The 27,786-nt window shown below is 34.0% G+C and overlaps 1 protein-coding gene across 1 annotated transcript in view; it reads right to left on the bottom strand.

Moving 5' to 3' along the window:
* The window catches only part of LRP1B (LDL receptor related protein 1B), a 1,811,620-nt gene that overhangs the window by 93,954 nt on the left and 1,689,880 nt on the right, over positions 1–27,786 (bottom strand). The window contains exons 79-83 of the mRNA XM_045853515.1: positions 14,061–14,284; positions 12,746–12,852; positions 4,187–4,303; positions 2,134–2,307; positions 1,003–1,128 (exon numbers count right to left, since the gene is read on the bottom strand). Of these exons, the coding sequence (XP_045709471.1) occupies positions 1,003–1,128; positions 2,134–2,307; positions 4,187–4,303; positions 12,746–12,852; positions 14,061–14,284 (748 nt within the window). The remainder of the gene's footprint in view (positions 1–1,002; positions 1,129–2,133; positions 2,308–4,186; positions 4,304–12,745; positions 12,853–14,060; positions 14,285–27,786) is intronic.

Raw genomic sequence — 27,786 nt, 5'->3', positions numbered from 1 at the left:
TGTCTTGGAAAGGCAAAAGTCTTCAGATTGCATGTAAACCCCCAGCAGAGAACAAAGGGAAATAAATGGCGGTGAAGAAGCTGACCGAGGTAAAGACACGGGGTTTTGACGTGAGTTCATTCTAACAGAGGGACACACAGCGGGTAGGAAACCTTGCTGTGTGAAGATCCTAAGTCTGCACTCATGGAATAATGTTTGCTTTGATCCTCAAGGGATTTTGGAGCATGTGTTTTGCTCTGTGACATACAATTTAGTGTTGATTTTCTTTTTGTTTTCATCATAGTAATTTTATTCCCCAATATGGTAAAAGACAAATATAAAGAATCACACTATTTATGTTTTTATTTTTTCTTGTGTGATACTTTTCTGCATTTGAAATGATGTTTGAATTTGCTTTAAGGTTCGTTTTAAGCTGTACCTTCTAAATGATCAAGTTCAGGAGTGAAGATATCTTGTAGGTTTTATTTCTGAATCCTTGGTTTTTAAATTAATGTTATGCTTTGCTTATAAGGCCTAAACATATTTCTTAGTAATAGTGATAGTATTTATTGTTAATCAAATTTTACACAGGAGAAATAAGACTTAATTTTGAAATTATTCCTGTTTCTAAATTAGTATTGCCATACAGAAGCTGTTCAATATAAACCTATTGATAAAATGGATTTGGGGTTGAGTTTAAACTAAGGGCAGAATGGTATGTTCAGAAATATTATCTTCACTAATACAAGAGCTATATAAAATATATTCTGATTCTGTGTGACTTCAAAGTTTTTAACCTACTGTCAGATGCGTAGTAAGTGCTCGGTGCAGTTTTGTGAATAAAGGTAGAATGAATTAATAGAAAGCTATCATTGGAAGAACAGTTTATGCAGGCTTTCAAAAAGCAAAGGTATTAGGGTAACTAAATTGATTAATGAATAGGTAATTATGTTCAGTGTCAATAGCTGTAAAAATTTGTCATTTAGATGAATTCATTATTTGCAAATAACAAAGTTTACCTACCTAACAGGCTGTCATCATTGCAGGTGCCATTAATCAAATATTTCCCTTCTGGGCACACACAAGTGGCCCCAGCAGGATTCAGCAAACAGAGGAATTCACATGCTAAATTCAAGCACCGGTTGGGTACTGATTAAAGCAAAACAAAAGAAAACAAAGAAATACACAAGTATAAACACAATAGGTTTCAAAAACATGAAATTTAATAAGGTGAAATAATGAATTAGCAACCCTGAAAAGAAATCACATCAAATTTCTGCTGGTCATTCCTCATTTTAATGTTGCTGTTCATCTTAATACGTGAATAGGTCTTACCTTGAAACTATATGCCAGATGATTAGTCAAAAGCAGCAAAACTTTACATAGAATTTTAGAAAGTTTTTTGGAGGCTGAGGTTGTTTTAATTTGTTTCCAAAACTGACTTGGATAAATATCAATTGTTACCTTTCCAGATCATTGCACCAAATATATTAAATCTCTTTTTATTTGCCACAAAGATTAATTATAAATAAATATTAAACAGTTTCTTGAAGGATGAAGTCATACATAAAGACAGATCATTAGAATTTCAACTACATTTTAGTTTGATTGTCAGTATTTTGGGTAGTTGTGTTTAAAATATATCTTTCAAGATAATAACATCAATTATTTATCAATTCCCTTCTAGGAGGGAAAGTTACAATACAAAACAAACAATCAGAGAAAAAACAACCCTCAAAACAGTCTACGTCAGATACTTTTAAGGATGAAATGTTAATAATATAATTGCTACTTAGTTATCAGTAAAAAAATGACTAATGATGAATAATTTTCTTACTTGTCTACAAACTCACGAGGGTTTATTAAGAATTTCAGCAAAACAGAATGATGCAGTTCAAAAAATAACAATGTCAATTCTAATTCCCAGACAATACAGCTAAATTCTGAAATTTTCATGTTTGTTATGACAGAAATGAAAACTTGTATTATTTATATCTTGATTTTGGTAATTTAAAGTCTGGTGATATAAAAATTAAAGTTACTTAAGTTACTGGGGCTAAGGCATTGAAATAGTTAAAACAGTTAAAAAATGCTTTCTTTTGAATCATAAGACAATTTACCTATATAGACAATTATGCAAAATATTATACTTACGGTCTTGTTGTTTATAGCGATGAGATATTAAAACACCTTTTGTTTTATCAACATCTAAAGCTAGGTATTCTACTGAACCATGGCCAAATTTTTGTACTCGAAATACACCATTTTTAGGTCCTACTCCATATATGTAATCTTCAAAGACATCAATCCTATGTGGATGTAACAAGCCTAGAATTTGTAAAAGGTAGGGTTATAAAATTTGCAATGTAAACACTCAGACCTAGAAAAACTAAGTTTATCCAAAATCCTACAGAAAATCTTATTATTACTTTTAGGAAAAAAAAACTTTCAGAATCAAAATGTATTTAACATTAGATATGAACTTATTAGAATTAATTTCTCTGCCTTAGGAATAATTGAGATATTCAATAATGTCACTCATAACATTAAAAAAAAGCACTTATCACTTTTATCATCTTCACCACCACAAATCATTTGCTTGGGGCTTATTATATGCAGTGTAATTTTCTCTGCTTTAGAATTTGCTATCAAAAGAAAAGCGTATAGGCCAATCCTATCTTTTGTATAAAAACAGGCAGTTCATAAAGTTCTCAAATTGTGTTCTGGATCAAATCAATGATTAAAGTAGATTACTTGAATATCAAATTTATCAAGTAATCCTAAGTTAATTTTAAAGACTAAAATTCAAAAAAATATTAGTTATTACTATTGCCTGTTTTAGAAATGGGGTAAAAACAAACTTGTAAATGGCAATCACACATTTGACTGGTTTGATTAAAAATAATAGGGGTTATCATTTTTCCCATTTAAAAATGATTTATTTTAAGATATTTTGCAAAAAAATAAGACTTTTGATACTATAAAGCAAGTAAAATGAAAATATTTATACAGGGTGTGACAAATGTAGGTTTACAGTTGTTCATATAGAAAACAATATAATAATAAATAATAGAAGAATAAACTGTTTTATATACTCATGACTATAAACCTACTTTTATACCCCACCCTGTATTTCACCTAATACCTAGAGGTTGTAGAACATAAAATGTGTTTTAAACATATATTTATCTTTAGGGTTATTTGAAATAGTAACATATACACTTAAGCTGAAACAGGATAACTTTTTTGTAATCAATTACAGAAATGAGGATTTTTTTTTTCTAACTGTGGTCACCATACAAAAAACACACACTTTAGGCAAAGGCACAATGAAAGTTAAATCCCATTATTTTTCTTTTAACATCTCTGCTTCTGTTAAAAGAAAAAAGCAAAACTGTGTTCATAAAATATATAATGTAAATATAAAACTTCAAATAACATATTATAAGCAATTTTTGATAAACAAAGGAAGGAGTTGTGGTAGAAAAGGAAAGAAAAACAGAAAGGAAAGAAATCAGATTCACAGAAAGAAATGAATTTTCCAGGCAAGGAAAGTGTGAGGCACAGAAGGGAGCCAGAAAGTGAGAGAGGGAATGATAGGAGGACAGCACAGAGGTGGAGATAACAAGGCGGGGGTGGAAACGGGAGGGAGGTTGGGAGGACTGGAGGGGGCGCTGGAATGGGGGATAAAAGGCAGAAAAATGTACTTGAACAAAAATTTTAAAAAAAGGTGCCACAAACTACCAGCACAAGTAGATTCAGAGGTCACTGACGGTAGAGTTGTCGATTTTAGTTTTTCCCTTTTGTAGAAGTATTACCTATCAATTACCTACAATAATATTTGTTACTATCATGTTTTACTATATACAGTAACTTATTTCTGGCTAGTTATCATTGCAGTGTGAAAAAGAAACTAGTTTTCACAGATGTTAATATTGACTACTTGAAGTGTCCTGCTCAGAATTGAATATCCGCAGAATAAATATGTTCTGAATCTAAGTAGCAATATACCACGTTTGTCTTATAATCAAATAGTTCTCTGGCCTATGTCTTCATTATTCTAGTAGGAATGAATACAAAGAGCTAAAAGTTCTTAGAAGAAAGAATTTGAGAAAATCTGTAATATAAAGCTTTCATACTTATGTTTACATAGCATTATTTAACTCTGTCAATAATAATTAAAAGAAAGCACAAACCCTTCACAGACCTTGTCTGCTGCTGACAGAGACCACTGAATCAGAGCCATCAAACAGAACACTGCCAATGAGGGAGAGCTCAAGGTCAGCCCAGTATATCCGTTCGCTAAAATGATCCACAGCCAGGCCTGCAAAATCAACGTGCACAGACAAATGAGAATGAATTAGAAATTATTTAAAATGATATTTTTGCTTCTTACTCTATAATTATGGTTGTTTTTCTTCAAGCATCACAAAAATTACATAATCTATATCACTGTACTGTACAAATTAGAAAAAAAGAAATAATTCTTATCTGAAATATAGGTGTATGGATTGCATAGACTTTATTTACTAAGGTGTAGCAAAAATCTTATTTCACATAAGAAAAGCTACCCTAAGTCATTCTTCCATTCCACAGTTAACTGATATTTTAGCTATGGCTACTTTCTAAAAGACTTTTCCATGATATTTTAGTTTTTATGTTTGGAATATACACACAATTAACTGATCAGTTAAATAACTTATACAGCCTTTAAAATAATTCAGTATAATTAGTTATATTTTGGATTTCTTCATGAGCATATCAAAAGTTTATGGGCTTAGCTGCAAGAAATGGTTCTTAGTTGTAAGAACCATTTGGAGTTGGCCTGTGTTGACAGGAGATATCTGTGTGCATGCTGAAGTTTAAACAGACGAAAGCTTTATGCTTACAGTGAAGAAGAATGAATGGTCAACTCCTTATGGTTCTAATTGTACTTAAACCTTTCTAATTTTTTCTTTAATCATTATTTGCTCTCAGATGACGTGCCTTCATTTTGAACATCAGTACCTGTTAGTGAATAACAATGGCCTAAAAACTAGGTGGTAAAATATTTTCTCTGTTTTTTAACTTTAATTTTTTTAGATATTATTTTATAATGTGATTAGAATCTGGACAGTATCTTTTTGCAAAAATATTATTCACACATAGAATATCCTAAGTAAAGTTCTTTCAACATAGAAAAGTAAGATCTATGACACATGGATTCTGTAATAAATCTTTGCTGCTACAGACATTTAATTTTTGTGACATAGTCTGTAGATATGAGGTAGTACACACTTTGACAGTACAATACATGTAAAATACCTTTAGCATATGAATGTTAAAGAGCTTTTCCAATCAGAATATTCAGTAACTAATTGAGGTACACCTCAATGGCAAGGAAACTAAATGAAAAGTACTTTTGAATTAGTACTAATAGCATGCCTGTGCAGATGGGCCAACATTTAACAATCGAAATAAGTAAAAAATAATGATGAACATCATTTGGGAATAATCCTTCAATTAAGTAGGTAGACCTAGCCAAAATATAATCAAACTAAATATAATTATTGCTTTTCAAGCATGATGTAAGAATGTTGTATACCCAATCAGCCTCTAGAAATAATTTCATAATTAAAACAAATATTCCATGTTTTACTAGTTTCTGCTTGATAATTAATTTGCTCTTTGGAATCATATTGGGAATTGTATTTTTGCTTTTTCACATATAATTCTAAGAAACACAAACAATAAAAAGATCCGATGTCTTGCAACCACCATCATATTTCACAGTCAATTAGACAATTGTCTTCTTAGTCTTAGTCTAAGACTAAGTTCAATTAGTCTAATAATTGTCTAAGAATTATTGTGTGGTTTTAACACAATAAAGTAGGAGGTTAAAAATAGTCTGTGCCCAACAAATTGGTCTTTATATTTAAAAATACAAATTTTCTAATTGTAAAAAATATTAACAATGGTATGTAATCCAACTTATCAACGAATATCATCTTTTCAGATTCAGCAACAGTAAAAAGTTCTCAAAAGTGTCATATATTGCATTATTAGCCTAAGCATATCTAAAACATACCCATCTTTATCAGCTCTGGTTATATGTTGGGAACCGCCCTGCCTGGTAGCAGAAGCTGTAACCCCCACCTAGGCTAAGGCTAAGGGAAGCCCTTGGAACCATAAGCCAGCAAGGAGACAAAAGCTTATCTCTCTGGCAGGAACGCTGCTTCCGCTGCTTCATTCATAACTGAACCCCAAAGCTTGGTCAGTTAGCCAAAGACAGGTAAGATTCCCCAAGGGGGGAACAATCTAAGACAGGCACGATCATGTGGGAGGCCCCCAAAAGAAGGACTTTGGGGTCTACAGCAAAAGGGGGTGATGGACCCTTGCTCCTCAGCTTTGATATAGCCTGAGTTCTCAGAGTCTGGGAGAAAATCTCCTTATCTCTTGGTTGCCTTACTTCCCTTGCTCCACCAACGCCTGAAACAATGACAGGGTGGTGCAGCTCTGTGCTGAAAAGGGCAGATTCCCCAGGTGATTGGGCCTAAGAAAGAACATGTAAATTACTGTGAAACTTTCTTTATTTAGAATGCTCTCAGTTGAATGAGAAGGGTCCAAGGAGGAAGTTAGTTTGTTCCTCAAAGTCTTACGGCTCTTTGACCCTGACTCAAAATAGACCTGCAGAGTTCCTTGTTATTTATTGTTCCTTACTTCCTTGTAATGAGTACTGTACTTTACCTGAATTATTATGCAAAACAAGCCCAGCCCAATAAAAGCAGTTTTGGAAGGTAAATCGGCGAGCTCCCCACTAGCGGGGTGGCCATTTTGTCCCTGCTTCTCCACAGAAACTAGTTTGTCTCTGTGCATGTTTTTTCTTGCGTATTGTCGAGTCATCTGCAGCGTTCCATGATCACTGCTGGCCGGTCACCCACGCATCAGTTATACACTATATTATTGAATGGAATTACATCTAAATAAAAATTATATAGTGAAGCTTTAAAATGGGTGAGACATATATTTCAAAAATCCTACAAGTCAATAATTTTGAATTTTCTTTAAGCCCTTGAATAAAAGATATAATCTCTTAAATTTGAAAGTTAATATAGGAACTAACTGACTTTCTCATTATAGAGGTGAAAGTCAAGTTTATATGAAAAAAACTAGTCTGTTTCCATCTTTAAAATACCATATCTACTTTTTTTGTCTTAAAGAGCCAATAATAAGTTGGGAAAAATAAATTTCAATGAAAATCATTCTTATCTAAACTGAGTATGATAGCTATTTGGAACCAAGTCAGTATAAGCACAGAAAATTTAAAATAAAATATCATGCCCATTCTAATAAAGCATAATGGAATCATAATTTGGAGGGTTTGTAGAAGATAAAGACACAGGGGCTCACTAAGTTTTGGGAATGCACATTAGAGACCCTAATCATCTCGCATTTGCTTACCATCTCCCATGATACAATGATGACTACAACATCTTAGGGAATTCTGAATTTCACTTTGGTTGAACTCTGAAATTTTTCAAGGTTATCCTCCCCCTAGCTCCCATATTCCTAATAAGGTCTTAAAAAATAATAAAAAAAAAACTTTTATGAGAAACTACCATACTACCAATGTAATATCTAACAAGAGTTCAACAAAACAATATATTAAAATTATTGTGTTTTCAAAATTAAAGAAAAATATATACATTTTGTGTTAAAGAAAAGTAAAGATTTGTAAGGTAGTAACAACAAGCAATTTTGCACTATTACCATATTCTTGATTTAAGAGATGAGAAGTCCAAAAACCTAAAGATACTTATCACTATATCAAACTTATTTTCAAAAAAATTTAAATGTATTTTTAAGAGAGGTTGCTTACTTAGAGTCTTAGATTCCAAACTACATTGAAATTCTTTTCCATATGTATATCCATATATGCAGATGCATGTGACATATACATATATGCATATACATATTTATTTATGAATGGTAGTAAAATAAATGTATCAAAGAATTGCAAAATAGTCCTTAAGTTTTTATCCATTTTATTTAATTAGAGACCTTTGTTGGCCAAGAACAAAAAAGCTGAATGAATCAATAAGATAATTTAAGACTGGTTGAAGGACCAGTGTGTGATTTTCTATTCTCTCAAAAGCTGCCATAATTTGGGAGGAGCTAAAGGCAACATAAATAAGCTTTTATAAATCAATATGGTACTTAAATCAAAATTATATAGTTCTGCATACCTCCTACAGGAAAGAAAACTGGAAAATGTCCTTATGAGACACAATATTCATTAACACCATTCAAAATCTTGTATTTATAATGTACTGTTGCAGGGTGCAGCCAAGAGGGGGGACCCCAAATGGGCATTTAAAAGGGGGTCCAGAACTTAAGGTGTCCAGGAGATTTTAAGATATCTCCATCCCCCCACCCAGGGTTTGGTTTGGGCGAAGGGACAAATGGAGCAGGGCCATTGAGAGCTGTTTTGCATAGCAACAGCCTTGCAGCTACCCTCTGGCGTGGTCATTTAACATATCTATAGCCTTTGGCTGGTTGCATGGATATGTTAAATAGCTGTGATCATCTCTGAGCCAGGGGAATGGAAGTAACTTCCCCACCAAGACGTGACTGGGGGCAGATCCCCCAAGATACAGTGCCTGCGTGGGAGCTCGGAGAAGATTGGCTCCAGGACATGGGGCCACGCCTGCCCAGACTCAAGATGGCAGCCCAGTAAAGCTGGAAGGATATGAATTCTGGCATGTGAAGCCGAGTGTGGGAGGAGTCAGAAATGAGGCTGCAGAGAAAGATTGGCCGCGGGGATTTAAAACCCAGACTTGGCGGCCATTGGGAGAGAACCATGCGGCTTTAGCAGAATAGGGAGGACCTCAGCCATTGAGAGAGAACCGTGCTGCTTTAGGAGAGAGAACCACGCGGCTTTGTCAGAGTGGGGACTCTCCCCTTCCCGCAGCCCTGAAAGGGAGAACCAGGAGGCCTGGACAGAGCGGGGACCCCCACAGCTTTAGAAGGGGAACCACCACCTGGTTTTAGCAGAGATCCCGGCGACTCAGCCGAGGGTGCCGGGAACCCAGGGAGGTCTCCCAGTCGAGATGGAGGACTGACTAAGAACCAGAGGACTGCCTGAGACATGGACTTCTGTTTCTTTTCCTGAGATACAGTACTGTGGACTGGGCAAAGGGGGAAGGAAGGAAGGACTGTGTCTGTTTGTGGGTGTTTTAAGGGACTTTAGGATTTTTGATGAAGACATTAGTTCACTACTTGAAGTCTGTATAGCATTAAATAAACATTTCCTTTCCTTTTCACAAATCTCTGGCATTGAGAGACGTCTTTCCTCGGGCGGCGGACATGACGGACCTGGGGGCCTTTTAAATAATAGTATATTGTCCCAGGCCCCCCTTGTTCTGTTCTGTAACAGTACCTCCCTGGCAACACATTCAGGCAAGTACTACTCATGGAGCATAGAATGAAACAGTTCACCTTCCTATTCTCATGGAGCATACTGCTCAACCATCTCACCACTGATGAAAACAGAAGATAGATTATGCTTCTTATCTTTACTATACAGTATAATTAAAAAGTGTGTCATTTACTAGAAGAGACCTTAAAACAATATCATGGGTTAGTGTGTTAAAAATTGTAGGTATTCATCTCTACATTTATTCAACACATAATTATTTTTAAGCATGCTGATTACAGGTAAAGTAAATATTATCAAAGTGATTTATGTATGAGAAAATTAATGCTCAAAAGTTTATGCAAGTTGCTTAATTTTAACTCCCATATAAATGGAAGGCTATGCTCTTTCTTCTACTCCATATTTTTTCTGCGTAAGGCTCAATGGAGAATACCTTCCTTTTGAACTCTTCCTTCAGCTGTGATGCCAATGAATCTTGTTGCTTGGTTCTTATTGCTCAGACACCTTTATAAACCTCACTTTTGAATTTTACTCTTCTAAACATAAGCATCCCACAAAATTCTATCCTAATAAGCCTGTTTGTTTCCCCTCCCTTGTTCATCTTAACAATTCCAATAACTTTAAATACCAGCTATTTGTTACTAATTCTCCAAACTACATCTCTACCTCTGCTTTGATCTCCAGAACTAAAATGTTCAGTCATCTGTGAGATATCTACCTTTGACTGACTCAGCTTTGGTTGCATCCACACCTGCAACATTTGTCTGTAGCTGAGTGACAATATCACACAATCTGTGTCCAAGAGCTACTTTTTCAAAAGTTCTACTGTAATGACTTGAAAATGTTTTACTGCAAACTAACCCCCCATTGTAATTTATTGTCATGTAAACTGTGTGAGAAAATGGACTGTGCCATGTTCATCATTAAACTACCCACAATGCTGAGCAGAATGATTAGCTCATGGAAGATGTCCAATATGTGCACCTTCGCTTAGTCCACTGTAGGAGATGCTGTGGTACCCAGCCCAAACTTCCTTTACTATGCAGGGTACCCAACTCCCAGTGCTGCTGCAGCAGTGAAGGACTCACACTTGCCTGCCTTCTTCAGGTATTTGTACTCAACTGATTGCAGTAGAATTGCTTGGGAAGTTAGGGCTCAGTGGCCAACCAATGGCTGATAGGAAATATTAAAAGATGATCCCCTTGCGTGTAATGGAATTTATGCTCCACAGCACATTCTCTGTGAACCAAGCTGAGAGTAGACTTTACCTAAGACACAGTCTTTTGGGGTTCTTTTCCTTTCTCCATCTTTTGCATGCTTCCCCTGAATTATGCTCCCTTTATAAATAAACTTTGCAAGAAGTCCTCTCTCAGGCTCCCTTCAAAGCAGCCTCCTACATGTCATTCTATAAACTGCTGCCACATCATTTTTTAAATGAAAAGTGTCACTTATAGTATGATTATATAAGATATTAACATCAGAGAATTTTAAAGTAATTTTACAATGTTTTTATAAGTCTAAAGTTAGTGAAAAATAAAAAGTTAAGGAAAGAAGCACAATGGTCCTTAAGCAATTAAAATCACATTTGGGCAGATTACACCACTCTTCTCCTCAGTTCTCTCCAATGGCACCCCTTAAAGCTAGAATAGAATCCAGGGCTTCTCAAGTGTGTTCCAGGTTCTAGATGATCTTCCCCAAACACCTGGCCACCCTCATCTCTACCATTCTCATGTCCTTCTAGGCATACTAACATTCCTGCTATTTTGACACATGCTAAGTTCATTCCTAACTCAGAACTTGTTGTTCTCTCTGCTTCAAAAGCTCTTTCCTCATATATCCATATAACTTGTTTTCACTCTTTATTCAGTTATCTTTTCAAATATTACCTTTCTAGAGACTTCTCTGATAACCATAATTAAAATGGTGCCCCCCATAACTGCTCATTCCTTAGTATGTTTTTTTCAAGATAGTACCTATATCTTACATGATGCATAATATTTATTGTTTTCTCTACAGGAAGGAAAGTAGCATAGGAGTTGGACTCTTTTCGCAGTAGTAGGAACTTATTTCTTCAGTTTTTGGAACAATTTCTGGCACCAGGTGGTATCAAATAGTATTTGTTAAATCACTGAATGGTTACACACTTACAGAAATGAACTAAACCCCAAGGACTGTCATCCCCATAAAGAGTAAAAACAGTCTAGTTTAAAAAAAAGGCATTAGACATGTTAAAAGTTAATAAAAATGTAGGTGTCAAATATAAATTTTCAACTACAAAAATATTATAAAGCAAAATTGTTAAATAATATGGCTGTGGGTAATGTATTTTATCCTTTTGATGGGAATGTAGTAAGCAGTGTGGATGGTACAGAATCCCTGAGACTCCAGTAGTGTGAAATGTTTTATTGAGGAAGAAGTGTTAAAGTTAGAAATTATAAGATAGGAAAGATACAGCTGAATATACAAAAGTTGGAAGGGCATTCTGGATGGAAGGCTGGGAGAAAAATGGAATGAGAGAAGAAGCAGGGACGCCGGAAAAAACTTGAGCTCTTGATCAGTCCTGGGAGCAGAAAGAGTTACTGGAGTGGTGTCATTAGTGAAAGACAAACACCACAGGATCTCACTTATATATGGAATCTAACAACTACAACAATCTAACAAACAAAATATTCACAATATTATAGTAACAGAAGCTTAGTTACATGAAACAGACTGACAGCTGCCAGAAAGGGGGTGGGGAATAAGGTTAAAGATGGTGAAAGGATTAATCAAAGAACATTTATACACAACCCATGGACACAGACAATGATATGGAGATTTACTTAAGGTGGGGAGAAGGTGGTGCTGGGTGGAGATGGGAAAGGGAGAAAAAAATGGGATCAATTTAAGAGCATAAACAATATAAACAAATAAATATTTTTAAAAAGCAAGGCATCATCCAACTTGTATGTCACTAAAATTATTTGTTTCCCCAGCTCTTTGTCCATTTAGTTTTTCATTCTCTAGTAAGATTACCATGTATCCCAACATCATCAATATATATCTGTAAAAAATACCCTAATGTATTGCTGTCAACCTCAAAATTTAATGTATGTGAAATCCTACTAACGGCCTTAAGACTTAGGCAATTTTCAAATATTATCCCCATAATATCACTGGCAGTATAAGAACATGCCTTTCAAGTTGGAAAAACACAATATGAAATGTTAATGACTTTCACAATGTCATACTATAAATTAGTTGTATCTGTTTATAAAAATGATTATATTGCAAAAAAACCCTAAAGAATTGTAACACTAATATGCTTAACATGCTGCTATGATTTTAAACTATGTCAGAAATACATCATACCTGTGGGTCTCTGTAAATTCTTTTGTACTAAAATCCTTCTCAAAGTACCATCCATGGCTGCTTCTTCTATATGGGAGTGGTCCCCAACAACAGTCCAATACATCATCCTGTAAAGATAAGTCAAGTTGGTTAGCCCGGTGATGGTGCTGTTACAATTCAACTCTATTGCAAAACATAGTGTTTCTTCACATCTTGTGCATCAGAATCACACCAGAGTCTCTGAAAAAGCAGGTTCTGGACCCGCCTCTAAAGCTACATAATGGGAAACTCTCTCTGATGGAGGACCTCAGGAATCAACATTTTAAACAGTTTTAACTATGCACTAAAATTTGAGAGCCGCTGTTTACTAGTAAGAACTCTATTTTATATTACATTTTAATTTAAAAAATTTCATTACATTTTAGAAGAAAATTCTTTCAAATACTTGAAACTGTACTTTTGTTGTGTCATATTATTATGGATGTTGTGTCAATATGCTTTCTTTCATTTTTTTTTATTTTGGTAAAGTAACTACTTTCTTGGACAGATATAATTCTCTATTTAAAAGACATCACACTGCATAGTTTTATTAAGTAAATAACATTTGTTTGTTTTTTTTTTTACTCAGCATCCAATGATCCACTATGGACAATCGGCAGTTTTATTTAATATTTCCCTACTTAAGGTATTTCCCTGACCATATTCCCTGACCAATATTTCCCTGACCATAAGGTAATTATGGTCACTGCTTATAAATGCAAAAGTGAAAACATAAAGAAAGAAATAATTCAAATAAGATAAAGTAAATGGTTTTGTTAGATTATTTAAATTTGTTTATACATAATATGCCTTCATTTTTAATTAATCCAAATAGCTACACTCACTAATATTCTAGTTAATATGTTTAACATTGTGTTTAATTTTATAAAAATTCAATATGAGATTCACCACAGTGGTTATATATTTATGTCATTAGTTTCATTATTCTGAAATGCACACATAACATATACACACTGAATATATAATTTTAAAAACTCTCAGAAAAAAATATTTGCCCCACAATTCAACATAAAAATTGGCCCTGACTGGTATGCTTCCGTGGATTGAGCACCAGTCTGCAAACCAAACAATTGCTGGATTGATTCCCAGTTAGGGCACATGCCTGGGTTGCAGGCCAGGTCCCCAGTAAGGGGGCACTCAAGAGGCAACCACACACTGATGTTTCACTCCATCTTCTTCTCCCTCCCTTCCCCTCTCTCTAAAAATGAATAAATAAAATTTTTTAAAAATAAATAAATTGAAAAAAGAAACATAAGTAACCAACTCATGAACTTACCCTCTCTTAGGATTTACAGCAATAGCATAGGGTTCTCCAGCCATATTTGTTAAGAGTCGGGTGCAGTTGGGGCCATTCAGCTGCCCCACATTGATAGAGTACCTCAGACTGGTCCAGTGAGTGGTATAGTAACTGAACCAGTGCATTCTAGAATGATCAGTCCAATAAATATTTCCTGCAACCCAATCAACTGCAATGTCCCTGGGCCTTTTAAATTCAGGACACTACAAAAAACAACAACAACAACAACAATAAAATAAACCATAGTATTTTAAAAAACAAACTGATGAAGTTTTATGTACTATACATTGGTATATGGGAATCATATTAACAAGGTCAGGTATTAATTGTTACATAGATTTTAATTTACTTGACTTCTATTTTTAATATTTATAGATATTCAATTTCACAAATTTTAAATGTACAACTCAATAGAGTTTTATCATCATAATAAACCCTGTTTATCCACCACTCTGATAGAATATTTACAGAATCATATAAAAGGTTAACCTGTGACATCTCCTAGTCAGTATTCTTCTGAGAGTAACAATAATTCTGATGTCTAACATCATAGAATAGCTTAAACAAAACTATATATTTAGAATCATGTTTTTGTATTCATGATTTCTTTACTCAACAAACATCATGTCTGTGAAATTTATTCACATTATGCACACTGTCATTGATACTTTTTAATTTATTTTTTATGAATATACCACAATTTGTTTACCACTTTACTAATGATGTTCATTTGTCTTCTTTACAGTTTTAGGCCATTATAACTAAGGCATGAATAATATTCTTGTATATGTCTTTTGTGGTCATAGACACTCATTTCTATTGAGTGTCTAGCAAGAAACAGTATTGTCACAACTAAGGAACCCATATGTTCAGCTTGAATAGATACTGTTAGGAATTTTTTGAAGAGTTTTTGTTTATATAGACTCTTTGCTGTAATTTAAAGAAGTTCTAGTTGTCCTTCATTCTTACCACATGTAATTTGATTTAAATATTGAAAAAAATTAGTACAGATGGATAACTACATTTAAACATCTTTTGAGGAAAGTTATCATCTCTGTCATTTATAGTAAACCTGCTAGCTAGGATTTTCTACTTAATACTTTATTCTGAATTATTGTAAGACAAAGGTACGAGAGGTCACTGGGAATGGACAATAAGGAAAATAATATATGGTCCATGCCTTTCAAGTAATTTGATCACTTTGAGTAGGAACTAGTGTAGTAATTAATTTTACATGGCCAGATTTATTCTGCATGACCAAAGGTGAGAAAAGATTCATAGGAGCATTATATCAAGAATGAAAACAATTATGTGAAGGTGAAGACATGTACACAATGTGTAAGAACATCATTAAGATCTGACAACCAGTGAAAATATGAAGTTTTGACACATGAAAGTTTCTCATGTGGTTTTCTAGTGAAAACATTTTATTGAGAAGTAGACTTGAATTAAAAGAGAAGAAAGAGACCTCCTCAAAAAACAAACAAACAAACAAAACAAAAACAAACAAACAAAAGCCCTGAGATACCAAGAAACAGGAATTGTAAGTCACAATCTGCTGTGTAATTACTGGGATCTCAAGGAAGAAAACTATGGCTTGAACTAAACATAGAACCCCAGCAATTTCTAATGACCTTTAATATCAGTCTTTTTACCTATTGGTTTACATACTGAAATTATGAAATTACTGAACCCTATTTCTGAACTCTAACAGGAAATAATATTATCCATCTACACAGTAATGCTCCATGGCTAACTGAAATTAAATAAAAAATACTCTGCAGACATAATCTAGGAATGACATATACATGATACCCCTAGAGGGATACAATGTAAAGATTTTTGTCAGCCAATTCACAAAATTATTATCATGTGATCCAGTGCCATTTAAATTAATTATTCCCCCCCGCCTCAGTTTGGAGGCATTTAAAAGTAATTATAACAACAAATGAAATGGGCATGTCACTGTTTATAATATTTATAATCAGGAGAGACAAAAGAAAAATAACCATTATAATCTTTTCAGAGCCTATTGGAGCATATTTATCATTTTCTAACTCCAGTAGAACAAGCCTTTAACATGTAGAAAAATATGATATTGTCTAGTATGAGCATAGAAAAATCTATTTCTCTTCATCAGATGTAAATATATACATGGTTTCATATCATAATGGTATCCTGGCTAAAATAGGACATATATAATACAAAGTTCCCCCTTTTTTTTTAAATATAGGATTTTCATTCGATTGTACTCATGCTCAAAAAACTCTGATTCCATCCTGCTAAACCTGGACTGCTGACAATTAAGAACCCAATTTTCTAATGTTAATAGAGCATTCAGAAGTTTGCTTAGCTGAAAAGCACTCCTTTTCAGGTAAGGAGTCTGATGAAGATTATACTAATGATAAACTATAGAAGAATAAATCAAATTTAAGTCATGCTGCTAGGGTAAAGAATACTGCTTAGAGACAGGAAAAATGTTACTTATTAACCCTAAACACAAGTGATGCTATTGAGTTACACATTTATTTAAAATTTACACATTTATTCTCAGGTTCCTTGATTAAGGAATTCTTAATGTCATTCCAATATCAACTAAAATAGTTAAAATATGGGGTGAAAAAATGTCACACCTAATAAATTCAACCTAAAGACATGAATCATCAGTGACAAGATAATCCTCAGAGACTAAAGGCAGCAGGGTGAAGATGTTACCAGGTGTTCATCCTCAATGACTCAGAACATAATGAATGCTCAATGATTTTCAACACCTTAGAGAGCAAAACTGAACAGAAGAGGAAAGAACAGCAAGAAGACAGCAACAGGATGGTCTTATTGTCAGGGAACCTATGGCTAAGCAAATTGCCCTTTATAGTGAGTTCCATGGGGATGAAATGGTTCTCTTTATTGTTCACAGTTAGACCAAGTGTGAATAGCATAAGCCTTATAAAAGGGACTTTCATATTGATATTTACTGGAGATAGACGGTTGAAATTCCTGCTGTATTTTCATAAAATGAACAGACAGTTTATGAAGTGGTTCAAAATCAACCAGGTAAGTATGCAAAGTGGAAAACACAGGAAAAGTAAGAAGGCTCTGGGACTGGAATGGAGTCTGATGTGGGAACACAGAAACACGAAAGCTAAAAAGACAGCTAAATCATTTGTCTCCAAAGAGACTGAAAACAAAACAAAATAAACGTATATAATTAAAAAGAAAATGTAATTCTTATTGGCCCCTTTAGCTAGTTCATTAGACAGACAGGCCAATGAACTAGACTACTAATGATATGTCATGTTTAAGGGACTACAGAGACATGTGATTACCCTGACAACAAAAGGCATTGCTCATATTGTCGCACAAAGAAGAAGACACATTTTTTGGCTTCTTTCTCAGAAAGATTATTTCTTTCCTAATAAACTCTCCAAATACACAGCCAAAGTTTTGAGGCCTAAGACATCTCTTTTTGTAGGAATATATTAGTCAAATGAATAAAATATTTAAATCTTACAGAAAAACTGGCAGCTGGATTATAATAAAATTAGAGGCTATTACTTTAAATAACTGATCCTTTATAGCTGTGCACTGTAAGGTACCCATCATTACCCCAGCTTCAGTAAACTGAAGATATATGTCACTGGAGACATTTATTTACTCATTTATTTTAAATCAAAGAGAGAGAAAAATCTATGAAAGAGGATCTCAAATATTTGATCCATGGAGATATTATCTTCTTTTTAACAAACTTCTTATAGTGAGCAATATTCTTTAAGAAAATGTAGTTAACACAGGATAGGTTGAGGTGTTCACCTATTTTATTTATCTTTGTTTTTCATCTTTATGTAAACCTGAGAAAAGAAAATTCAGTTTATTTTACTAAAGTTAATTATCTCCTACTATAATGCTATTAAAACAAAGATGTAAAGCCACTCTATAAAATGTGTGTGTGGTATATTTCACAGTATTTACATTTTTGGTCTATATTAGATAAACATAGCTTTAAAATTCTCAAGTGAAATAACCTCTTTTTCAAAAGAAATTGTATATAGAAGGTAGTTTTACAGTTTAAAATATTATTCATTCTATGTAAGTCTGCATTTTATATAGCCTTAGGGATATAACTAATGCTAATTATGAATTGTCATGCATTAAGTATAAAAATGTAAACGTAAGTTAAAAATGTGTCATTATTTAAGGGGGTAATTTTGATATCATCTTCCTATTCGGTGACCTGGAATTAAGGAATCAAGTTGCCTTCTGACATTTACAGTTTAAACAAGCGTAACACTTGAGATCTACTGCAGAGTTATCTAAAAGCAGAGGTTGTAAAACGATAGGTTGAGGACTAAATTTAGGATAAAAAAACTTTAGATTCTGACTTTAAAATTAAAGATATATCACTTTGAAATTTAAATTATTTTGTAAAAATTAAAGGCATGTAACACAGCATATTAAAAGCAGCCAGCACTTTAGAAGAGCAGTCAGTGGGTTCAGTTTGCCCCTCAGCTGGGGGCCTAACCCACGTGCAACCTGTCTCACACATTTAGCTTATGTATATAGCTGATTTGAAACCCATGCCTTAAAGAGGCAAAAGAAGTTGAATTTAATGGACAAATCATGTATCTATAAGAGAGGGTGTTAAGGCACAATAAACAATAGAAAAAGAAGATTCTTAGAAGCAAATGCTGATAATGTGTTTCCAGAATTATTGGGTAAGCACCTTGTGGATGAATAGGAGTATTCAGTCTGTGTAGCAGACCTGTTTATGTGTATGTATTATGAACATGTAAATTGGGCTTTTATAATTCAGTGTCCCTCATACATCAAATTCATTGAGTTTGTGAATATATGAGTGTACACAATGCTGAGTTTCATGTAATTTTCTTGCAAGTTTCATTAAAATTTGTTTTATATTGTTATATTTCTCCCTAGATAAACTGCCAGTACAATTTCCAGGTCTTAACAGAACTTGGAATAGCAATGAGGTCACCTCATTTGCTACTCCTTAAGCATGTAATTGACATTCTTTAGATAATAATTGATCTTTCTGTGATCCTATCCCTTTAAACAGTAAGTTCAATTAGGCCTTTTGGAAGACCTGAAAATCCCTTATGTAGGTTGAGATTTCTAATGCCTAAAGAAGGTGGTCTCAGTCCTGGTTCATCACAATAATTAAAAGAGCCAGAGGAGATATCATTTATGAAGGTTCTGAAGTAAGGTTGAATTCTTGGAGATAAAATATGGTTTATTTATGGCTAGAAAAAATATGTTTGTGAGTATATATGGGTATGTTATAGGTGTGTGAGGATATGAGAAGGGTGTGATAGAGAGGCTGGTAATTCAGTGATTTCTTAATGGAAATATGTTAGGAGGATTTAAGAAGGGAAGTATGGTGATTAGGTTAAAATTTTGAAATTATTTTGGCTATGGTCTGGAGAATGGACTGGGTCTTAGGATCAAAAATAGATACAGGAAAACCAGAGGAGGCTTACATGGACTCCAAAGGAAGAATGTGAAAGTTTAATCTAGGTTTCTGTAAGACAGAGGTGAATAAAATTTGATATAGCTAAAGATAAATGTACTTAAACTTGTGATTAATTGAATATTGAGGAAGAGAAGAATAACTTATAAAAGATAACTTTTCAGATTGATATACTATTGCCCTGCATACCAAAGACTATCAGTTAATTTAATACTTCTAATTAAAAAAATTATGTACCTACTTTATTTTTTATTTTTATTGTTGATCAAGTACAGTTGTCTCCATTTTCCTGCCACCACTATTCCCCACCCGACCCACCCCCATTGCCCTACTGTACGACAGGCAGTGTTCTAGATGTTAAGATTACAGTAGTGGGCCAAAACAGCAAAAAATGCCTGCTATTTGGGATTTTATTTAAAGCCACATGAAGTAAACAACAGAGCATAAACATAATAGACCAGTGAACTACATAGCCATTTAAACAAGATCAGGTCACTGAGGATTATAGGATGGGAGCAGGGCAATAGATTGCAATTATCAATACTTTATAGACTCATAAGATTATATTTGAGTAAAAACTTGGAGTTCAGGAATTGGGTCATGTAGAATATCTGACCAAAAAATATTTTATGCCAAAAGAACGTTTCAGGATAGTGTTTATATTAGTACGTAGTGGACTTCATATATACCAATGCTTCCCTGGAAAAGAGTGAGTAAAGTGGATGGTAATATTTGAAGAAGTCAGAAAAACAACAGGAGACTAGATTTTTTTAACCCTATAAAATATTATGAGAAATAATGAGGGACCACTGGATATTTTTGATTAATGACATGATATGATAAGATTTATACTTTAGAAGGAGCATTCTGGCTACTGTGTTATGAGTAAAAAAGAATACAGGATGACTGGCTAGTGTTGGGAACCACCCTGCCTGGTATCAGAAGCTGAAACCCCCGCCTAGGCTAAGGCTAAGGGAAGGCCCTTGGAACCGTAAGCCAGCAAGGAGACAAAAGCTTATCTTCCTGGCAGGAATGCTGCTTCTGCTGCTTTATTCATGACTGAACCCCAAAAAGCTTGGTCGGTTAGCCAAAGACGGGTAAGATTCCCCACGGGGGAACAACCTAAGACAGGCACGATCACTTTGGGAGGCCCCCCCAAAAGAAGGACTTGGGGGGCTGCAGCAAAAGGGGGTGATGGACCCTCGCTCCTCGGCTTTGACATAGCCTGAGTTCTCAGTGTCTGGGAAAAAACCTCCTTGTCTCCCAGTTGCCTTAGTTCCCTTGTTCCACCTAAGCCTAAAACAATGACAGGGTGGTGCAGCTCTGTGCTGAGAAGTGCGGATTCCCCCGGGTGATCAGGCCTAAGAAAGAACATGTAAATTACTGTGAAACCTTCTTTGTTTAGAATGCTCTCAGTTGAATGAGAAGGGTCTTAGGAGGAAGTTAGTTTGTTCCTCAGTCTTACAGCTCTTTGACCCCTACTCAATAGACCGGCAGCGTTCCTTGTTTTCTATAGTTCCTTACTTCCCCCTAATGAGTACAGTACTTTGCCTGAATTATTATGCAAAATGAGCCTAATAAAAGCAGGTATGGATGGTAAATCAGCGCGCTCCTCACTAGAAGGGGTGGCCATTTCGTCCCTACTTCTCCACAGAAACTAGTTTGTCTCTGTGCATGTTTTTTCTCGCATGTTTATCGTCGAGCCATCCACAGCGTTCCGTGATTACTGCTGGCTGGTGACCCACGCAACAGGCTAGGAGGCTGTTGCACTAATTGAGAAGAAAGTTGATGATGCTTCAAAATTAAGAAATTTGAGTCAAGTTGTCAGGTTGTCAAATCCTGCACATACCTGGAAGGTTGATTATATAGTAATATTCAATTTTTAAATTACAAGAGGAAAGAGGTCAATGATGACTCCAAGATTTTTATTTTGAGCATTTGAAAAATGAAGTTTCCATTTAATGAGCTTAGGAAAGCTGATCTTGTGGATCATATATGAAGTTTATTTTTAGGTATGCTACTTTGAGGATTTTTTTAAACATCCAAAAGGAAAAGCAATATAAGTAGTTAGAACCTAACATTTACTAGGTAACTGTTAGCATCAGAATATATAAAAACACAAAGCTATATAAATTCTACAAAGAAGTGAGGATAAATTTTTAAAAAATAAGATGATAAACATCTTAGCCTAGAGACATTTCAATATTAAGAGGGAAGGAAAAAAGAAATCTAGCTAAAGAGACTTGTGAAGGTGAGAGGTAAGACAAGAGATCAAAAAAGAATAACTATATCGATGATTGATATTAGTACCATTTTGTATTTCAGGGTTATTGGTGAAACAAACAAAAAGATCTACTTAAACCTTAACTGGAGAGACTGGCATTTTTGTTACGTAAAGAAAGGGTTCTCAGCCCTGGCTGGCATAGCTCAGTGGATTGAGCACAGGCTTTGAACCAAAGTGTCACAGGTTCGATTCCCAGTCAGGGTACATGCCTGGGTTGCAGGCCATGACCCCCAGCAACCGCACATTGATGTTTCTCTCTCTCTTTCTCCCTCCATTCCCTCTCTAAAAATAAATAAATAAAATCTTAAAAAAAAAAAAAGGGTTCTCAGCTCTCACACTACTGCCATTTATGTCAAGATAAACCCTCCTTGTGAGGAACTAGCTTATGCATTGTAGGTGTTAAGCAGCCTTCCTGGCTTCTACTCACTGATGTCAGCAGCACTGCCCTGTTGTGACAATCAAAAACATCTCCAGGCATCACCAAATGTCCCCTGGGGAGGGAGGTCATCCCCACTGGAGAATCTGATGTAGTACATGGAGTGCTCAGTGAAGTTGGTTTCCTTGATGACTGCAAGCACTGTCAACATGTTCATGACTCCCTGTCACCAAATTTACTGAATACTTTGTTTCAACTCCAAGACTCTCCAAATGCCAGTCTCTCTTAGTTTCTGTGACTGCACATTTTCTGTTTTTTTTTTAATACAGTGGCCACACTTTGTCATAATTTTAATCTCAGACTTAACATGACTAAATCTGAACCCAAAATTTATCATCATCATGACCCATCAAGTTGTGTAATTCAGAAACTTAAGTATTAATCTTGAGTACTCCTTAGTTTCATTCTGTGCATTCATCCTATTTGCAAACATTTTAAGTTAAATTTCTACCATCTGTTGAGACTACAATAGTATAATCTACCACTATTTCTAACTTAGAACACGATCCTTCTAAGTGATCTATGTGTACTTGAGCTTTCCCCTACCAAATCCATTCACTACAGAAAAAGCAAATTAGTTGTCTTAAGTATAAATAAGATGACATTATTTCCTCCTAGGTTAAGCTCAAATCTTCTTTCTTAGAATGGGCCTGTACTGATCATCTTATTAAAAAAAAATGTTTACAACATCTAAGTGCTTCTTTTTTAGTCCATTATTTATTTCCTTCAATACACTTCTTAAAATAAGATTTTATCTGTGAGTTTACTTGACTTTGTCTTTGTTCCCCAGAATCTAAAATTTATGAGAACAAGACTCTATGTTATCATTATTGTATCCTGAGAACCCAGCACCACACCTAATAAACATAAATTTTTAAATAAAGGTTTGGGTACCAATCAATAAAACTTGATTGGTTCTCCTTAAAATGATACATGGTCTGATCAATAATTTCTTCAGGATTGTTAATTATAAAATCATAATTTTATATAGTTATATAACATTTATGTTCAGTAAAATTTTGGTTATTGACACAATTGTTACAGAACAATTAAACTTTAGTATGTATTGTTAAATGCCTGTCTTATGCAATCAATAATGCAAAATGGCAATAATGTAATAATCTGATAGTTTTAGATTTCTTCTAAAGTAATCATAATAAATAATTATAGTTTTGGACTGGTTTGAATAAACACAGATGGTTTTCAAAGTATTCTTGCTATGCAAGTATAGACAGTTTCAATTTAGAACACTAATGGTTAAACCAATTTATAGTAATAAAAAAATTTTAAAAGAATGAAAAAATAAACTATTGATTTTTACCAGCACCTAAATATTTTAAAACAACACTTCAAAGATTTTGCTATACACTCACATGCACACATGTACTTGAGTATGGGTACATGTGCACATCTACGCACTCAAATGTGTGTGTTGGTGAACAACCCACAGACCATATATTGGGTGTGAGGTTTTAGCTAGGAATCCAATTAAAAATTGAAACCTAGTAAAAATAACTTAATTGGATGTTTTCTTAAAACATTTTCAGGAAAATAAATGGTCTAATCAACTTTTTTGAATAAAAGATACAATTATTAATAAATAAATATAAGCATGCACATTCTGGACATTCTCTTTTGCACAATAAAGAAAATACCAAAAATAGTATCTCACATTCACTTCTCAAAAATCAGGTAGGTTTTGCTCAGGAACATTTAGTTCTTTAATGGTAAAAACCTAATCTGTATTTTTAGTCATTTCCATTTTTACAAGCATTGACTTATTTTATAGTGTTTGTCATCATGTGCTATGCTACCCAGCACCTCATACTATAAATGATAAGTTTCCAGAAAGTATGTTCAATACTTGCATAATGGTATCATAGTCTGTTTTGATGACTAAAATTCAAATTCAGACATTTCTTTATAGTTTACATATAGATTGAGTCATGTTAGTCTTTTAAGTTTTAAATTATTTAATTTTCTTTAAGAAAAAACATCATCTCTTTTGTACAGCCCTCAGGGTTATAAAATCATAAGCACTTGTATATGTAAATAAGCAATTTTGTATTTGAAATTTAAATGTATAACTTTAATTAGTATTCCAATCATTTTCAGAGATTACAGAAGTCTATTCTCTTCACTAATTCAAAAATGTCATATTAAATGTTACCTTTCTTTGGAATGGACTTCAGTAAACACTTAGTTGTCTGAGTAATCTTCCTCTAATATCTGATACAAAATATTTCCTACCCTTTACATAGATGGAAAATTCCAAAATTTTTAGCATCTGTGAATGTGCTTTCAAGGCACTCTGTTATCACCTGGCTAACTCCTTTCATGTGGTTCACAAATAATGGACTCATAAGCAAAGTATGAATAGTTTGCTCTATTTTTTTTTTCCTTTCACCTGTTAATTCAGAAAAAGAAACCAATGTTCCATATTCACCTTAGGAAGAAATCTTGAGTTTTATTTACTAAAGGGTGATGAATTCTCAGGTCAGTATAATTTAATATTTGCATCAAAACTTAGATGAAATAGATCATGTATTCATTAAACTAATGGGTGACTAGCTAGCTGGTGACCATAAAATGACAAATACAATGTGTTGGAGTAATTTATAAAGGTAGAAAATCAACTATTTATATACAACATATATTTTAGGGAAATAAATACAAATTGTCCAGCTAATAACTTGATAAAAAAAACTGTAACACGCATCTTTTGGAAATCATATAAATATATTTACTTTCTGATAGGAACTTTAGAAATTGTCTACTTCAATACTATATACTTATTAGTCAGATGAGGAGCTGGGACTCAAAGATGTTACAATTCCTCAAGTTAGAGTCTAAATTTTGTCACATTATAGCTGCATGGCCATAAATAAGTCTTCAATTACTCTAGAGTGCACATTTCTCATTAAGTAATTTGGTAAGTATGACTATATTCTATATTTGTAATATTGAGATGTTAGGATTACAAAAAGATAGGAGGCAAAGTTTAACAATTACTCATCAGTGTAGGCTTAAGTACTGTTTTAAAAAGAATGCATATATTCAAACTTCTGTGGAATGCTTAATAGCTTAGAACACGGTGCTAAAACTCATGGCTCAGAGATCCCAACCCATAATCATGACATTTAATTCACTATAATGGGTTCATAGAAAATCTACTCTACTGCTACATATTTATATTCCTAATGAACACTGTCAGTCCTGTGTAGGTCTAAGAAGAGAGAGAAAAAAAAAACAAACAGAAAGTTTAGATGATATAACACAAAGAATCACAATTACAAGATTAAATGAAGTTTCATATCCTACTGGAAAGACGCTAATCAATAGCTTTGCCGTTGTCTATGAAAGAGTCTATACCACATTAATAAAATTAAAGATGAAAATATGTAAAATAAATACATGTAAATAAATATATAATATACAAATAAAATATATACATTTTTACTTTGTGTATGAAAATAAAAACTTATTTATCAAACATTAAACAAATTTCTCCTCTAACCTATAAACAACTCTGTTCACTAGAGTACACGATATATCATCAATCTCTCTAAGCACAAGACTAAAATAAATTTTTAAAGATTTTATTTATTTATATTTAGAGAGGGGCAGGGAGGGAGAAACAGAGGGAAACATCAATATGTGATTGCCTCCTGCACACCCCTTACTGGGGCCCTGGCCTGCAACCCAGGCATGTGCCCTAGACTGGGAATTGAAACTATGACCCTTTAGTTCACAGGTTGGCACTCAATCCACCAAGCCACACAAGCCAGGACTGATTTCATTTTTTTTATGAGAGAAAGTTTATGTATAAAATCATAGAGGTAGAAGAAGTGAGCTGTAGAAGAAATGGGCTCAGAGAACAAGTTACAAAGCAAAAGCAGGGCCCTTGGAGCTTAGGGGAAAGACAGGCAAGGAAAGCACACCTGGTGGAAAGGGTTAGGAAAGGGGCTGATATGTTCCACTAGAGAGATCCACAAGACCATAATAATTATCAAATCATTTCCACTGAAAATTTATATTAAAATTAATTATAGATGTATTTTTAGCAACTAAAAATTCAGACAAGGGTAAGTTGCAAATAATTTTCAATGTGACAACAGATAAGAACACCTTGTAATCATTGTCATCAAAAACATCATTATCATCATTATGATGATGATGATTATCATCATAATCCTGTTAATGGCAAGCATCTAGATAGTGCTTATTATGTGCCAAGAACTATTAACACTAATAAACATATAATGACTATTTCACGCTGAATTTTATGAAATAGAGTTTGGAGCAGGGGTATCAAACTCGTTTTCACTGGGGGCCACATCAGCCTCACAATTGCCTTCAAAGGGCTGAATGTAATTTCAAATCCTTAACAGTCAAGGAGTAGATTTACATTTATACAGTCCTAAAATCAATTCGACCCTTTGTAGGCAACCGTGAAGCTGATGTGACCCCCCAATAAAATTAATTTGACATCCCTGGTTTAGAGAAACTAAGAGGCTAATCAGCAATAGGAACAAAATTAGAACCCAAGTAGTGTAACTCCATGGTGTATATCCTTTGTCACTTCATTAATAACAGATGAAACGGCACAATCAGAACAACGTTTTTTGCAAAACAGACTTCTGTTTTAGAGATAAAGAAAGTTAAAACTAGCCAAGACTCTTAGTCTGCCTTTTGGTCAGATAAGGAAGAAGTAGATTATGTGTGAGTGATGAAGGGCAGAGTGATCTACTTAGTGTCTTGGTTCTGTCTGATAGCTTCTTTATAGAACTAAAGCTGTCATATAATGTTGTGTTTGAGGAAGGAAGAACTGAAGAAATAACTCTGATGTACATGGATTTTTACTCATAGTTAGTCTCTCTCCTCAGTTCTACAGCTACCATTGCTTCTTTTAAAACCAGCTTATTGCTTTTTACAATGATAAGAATATGTTCCAGAGTTCTAGCAAATGGTATTTATGTAGTTGAAATTTTTATGGTAGATAACACTGTAGAATGTAGTGAAGATTTCCAGATAGGTGCCTCTGATTTTACTGTGATAGCACTTCACTTTTTGGTTGTATGGCAATAGGCCAGGCACCATAAAAAAAAAAGTGTTCACTTGTAATTTTTCTCCAAGGTTACTTCAAAATATAAAATATACAATAAATTGACATTACCTAAAACCAAAAAGGATGGTCTACAACCACAAGTCTAAATAAATGTTCTAGTTTATTTTCCTCAAAAAGAATAACCATGATAATCAATATGTCCATCATATACTAACAATCAATATTGCTGTTTTGGAGGTTCCTTGAAATATTAGTCACCAAAAGTCAGAATAAGTGGTCACACTGTGGAATGGATCTTTTGCCCTAGAAATACAAGTGTAATACAAGTGTATTTCTCATATTGTAAAAAGAAACCATTTTTCCTGCATATTTTGCCAATTTATTTTCTAACAAAAACAAAGTAGTGGCCTTAATCCTATTTCATGATGAGAAAGA

Source organism: Phyllostomus hastatus, unplaced genomic scaffold (genome assembly GCF_019186645.2).
Source record: "Phyllostomus hastatus isolate PE091 unplaced genomic scaffold, TTU_PhHast_1.1 phas_contig_1, whole genome shotgun sequence".
Lineage (NCBI taxonomy): Eukaryota > Metazoa > Chordata > Mammalia > Chiroptera > Phyllostomidae > Phyllostomus > Phyllostomus hastatus.
This window is presented reverse-complemented; position numbering and strand designations above follow the sequence as displayed.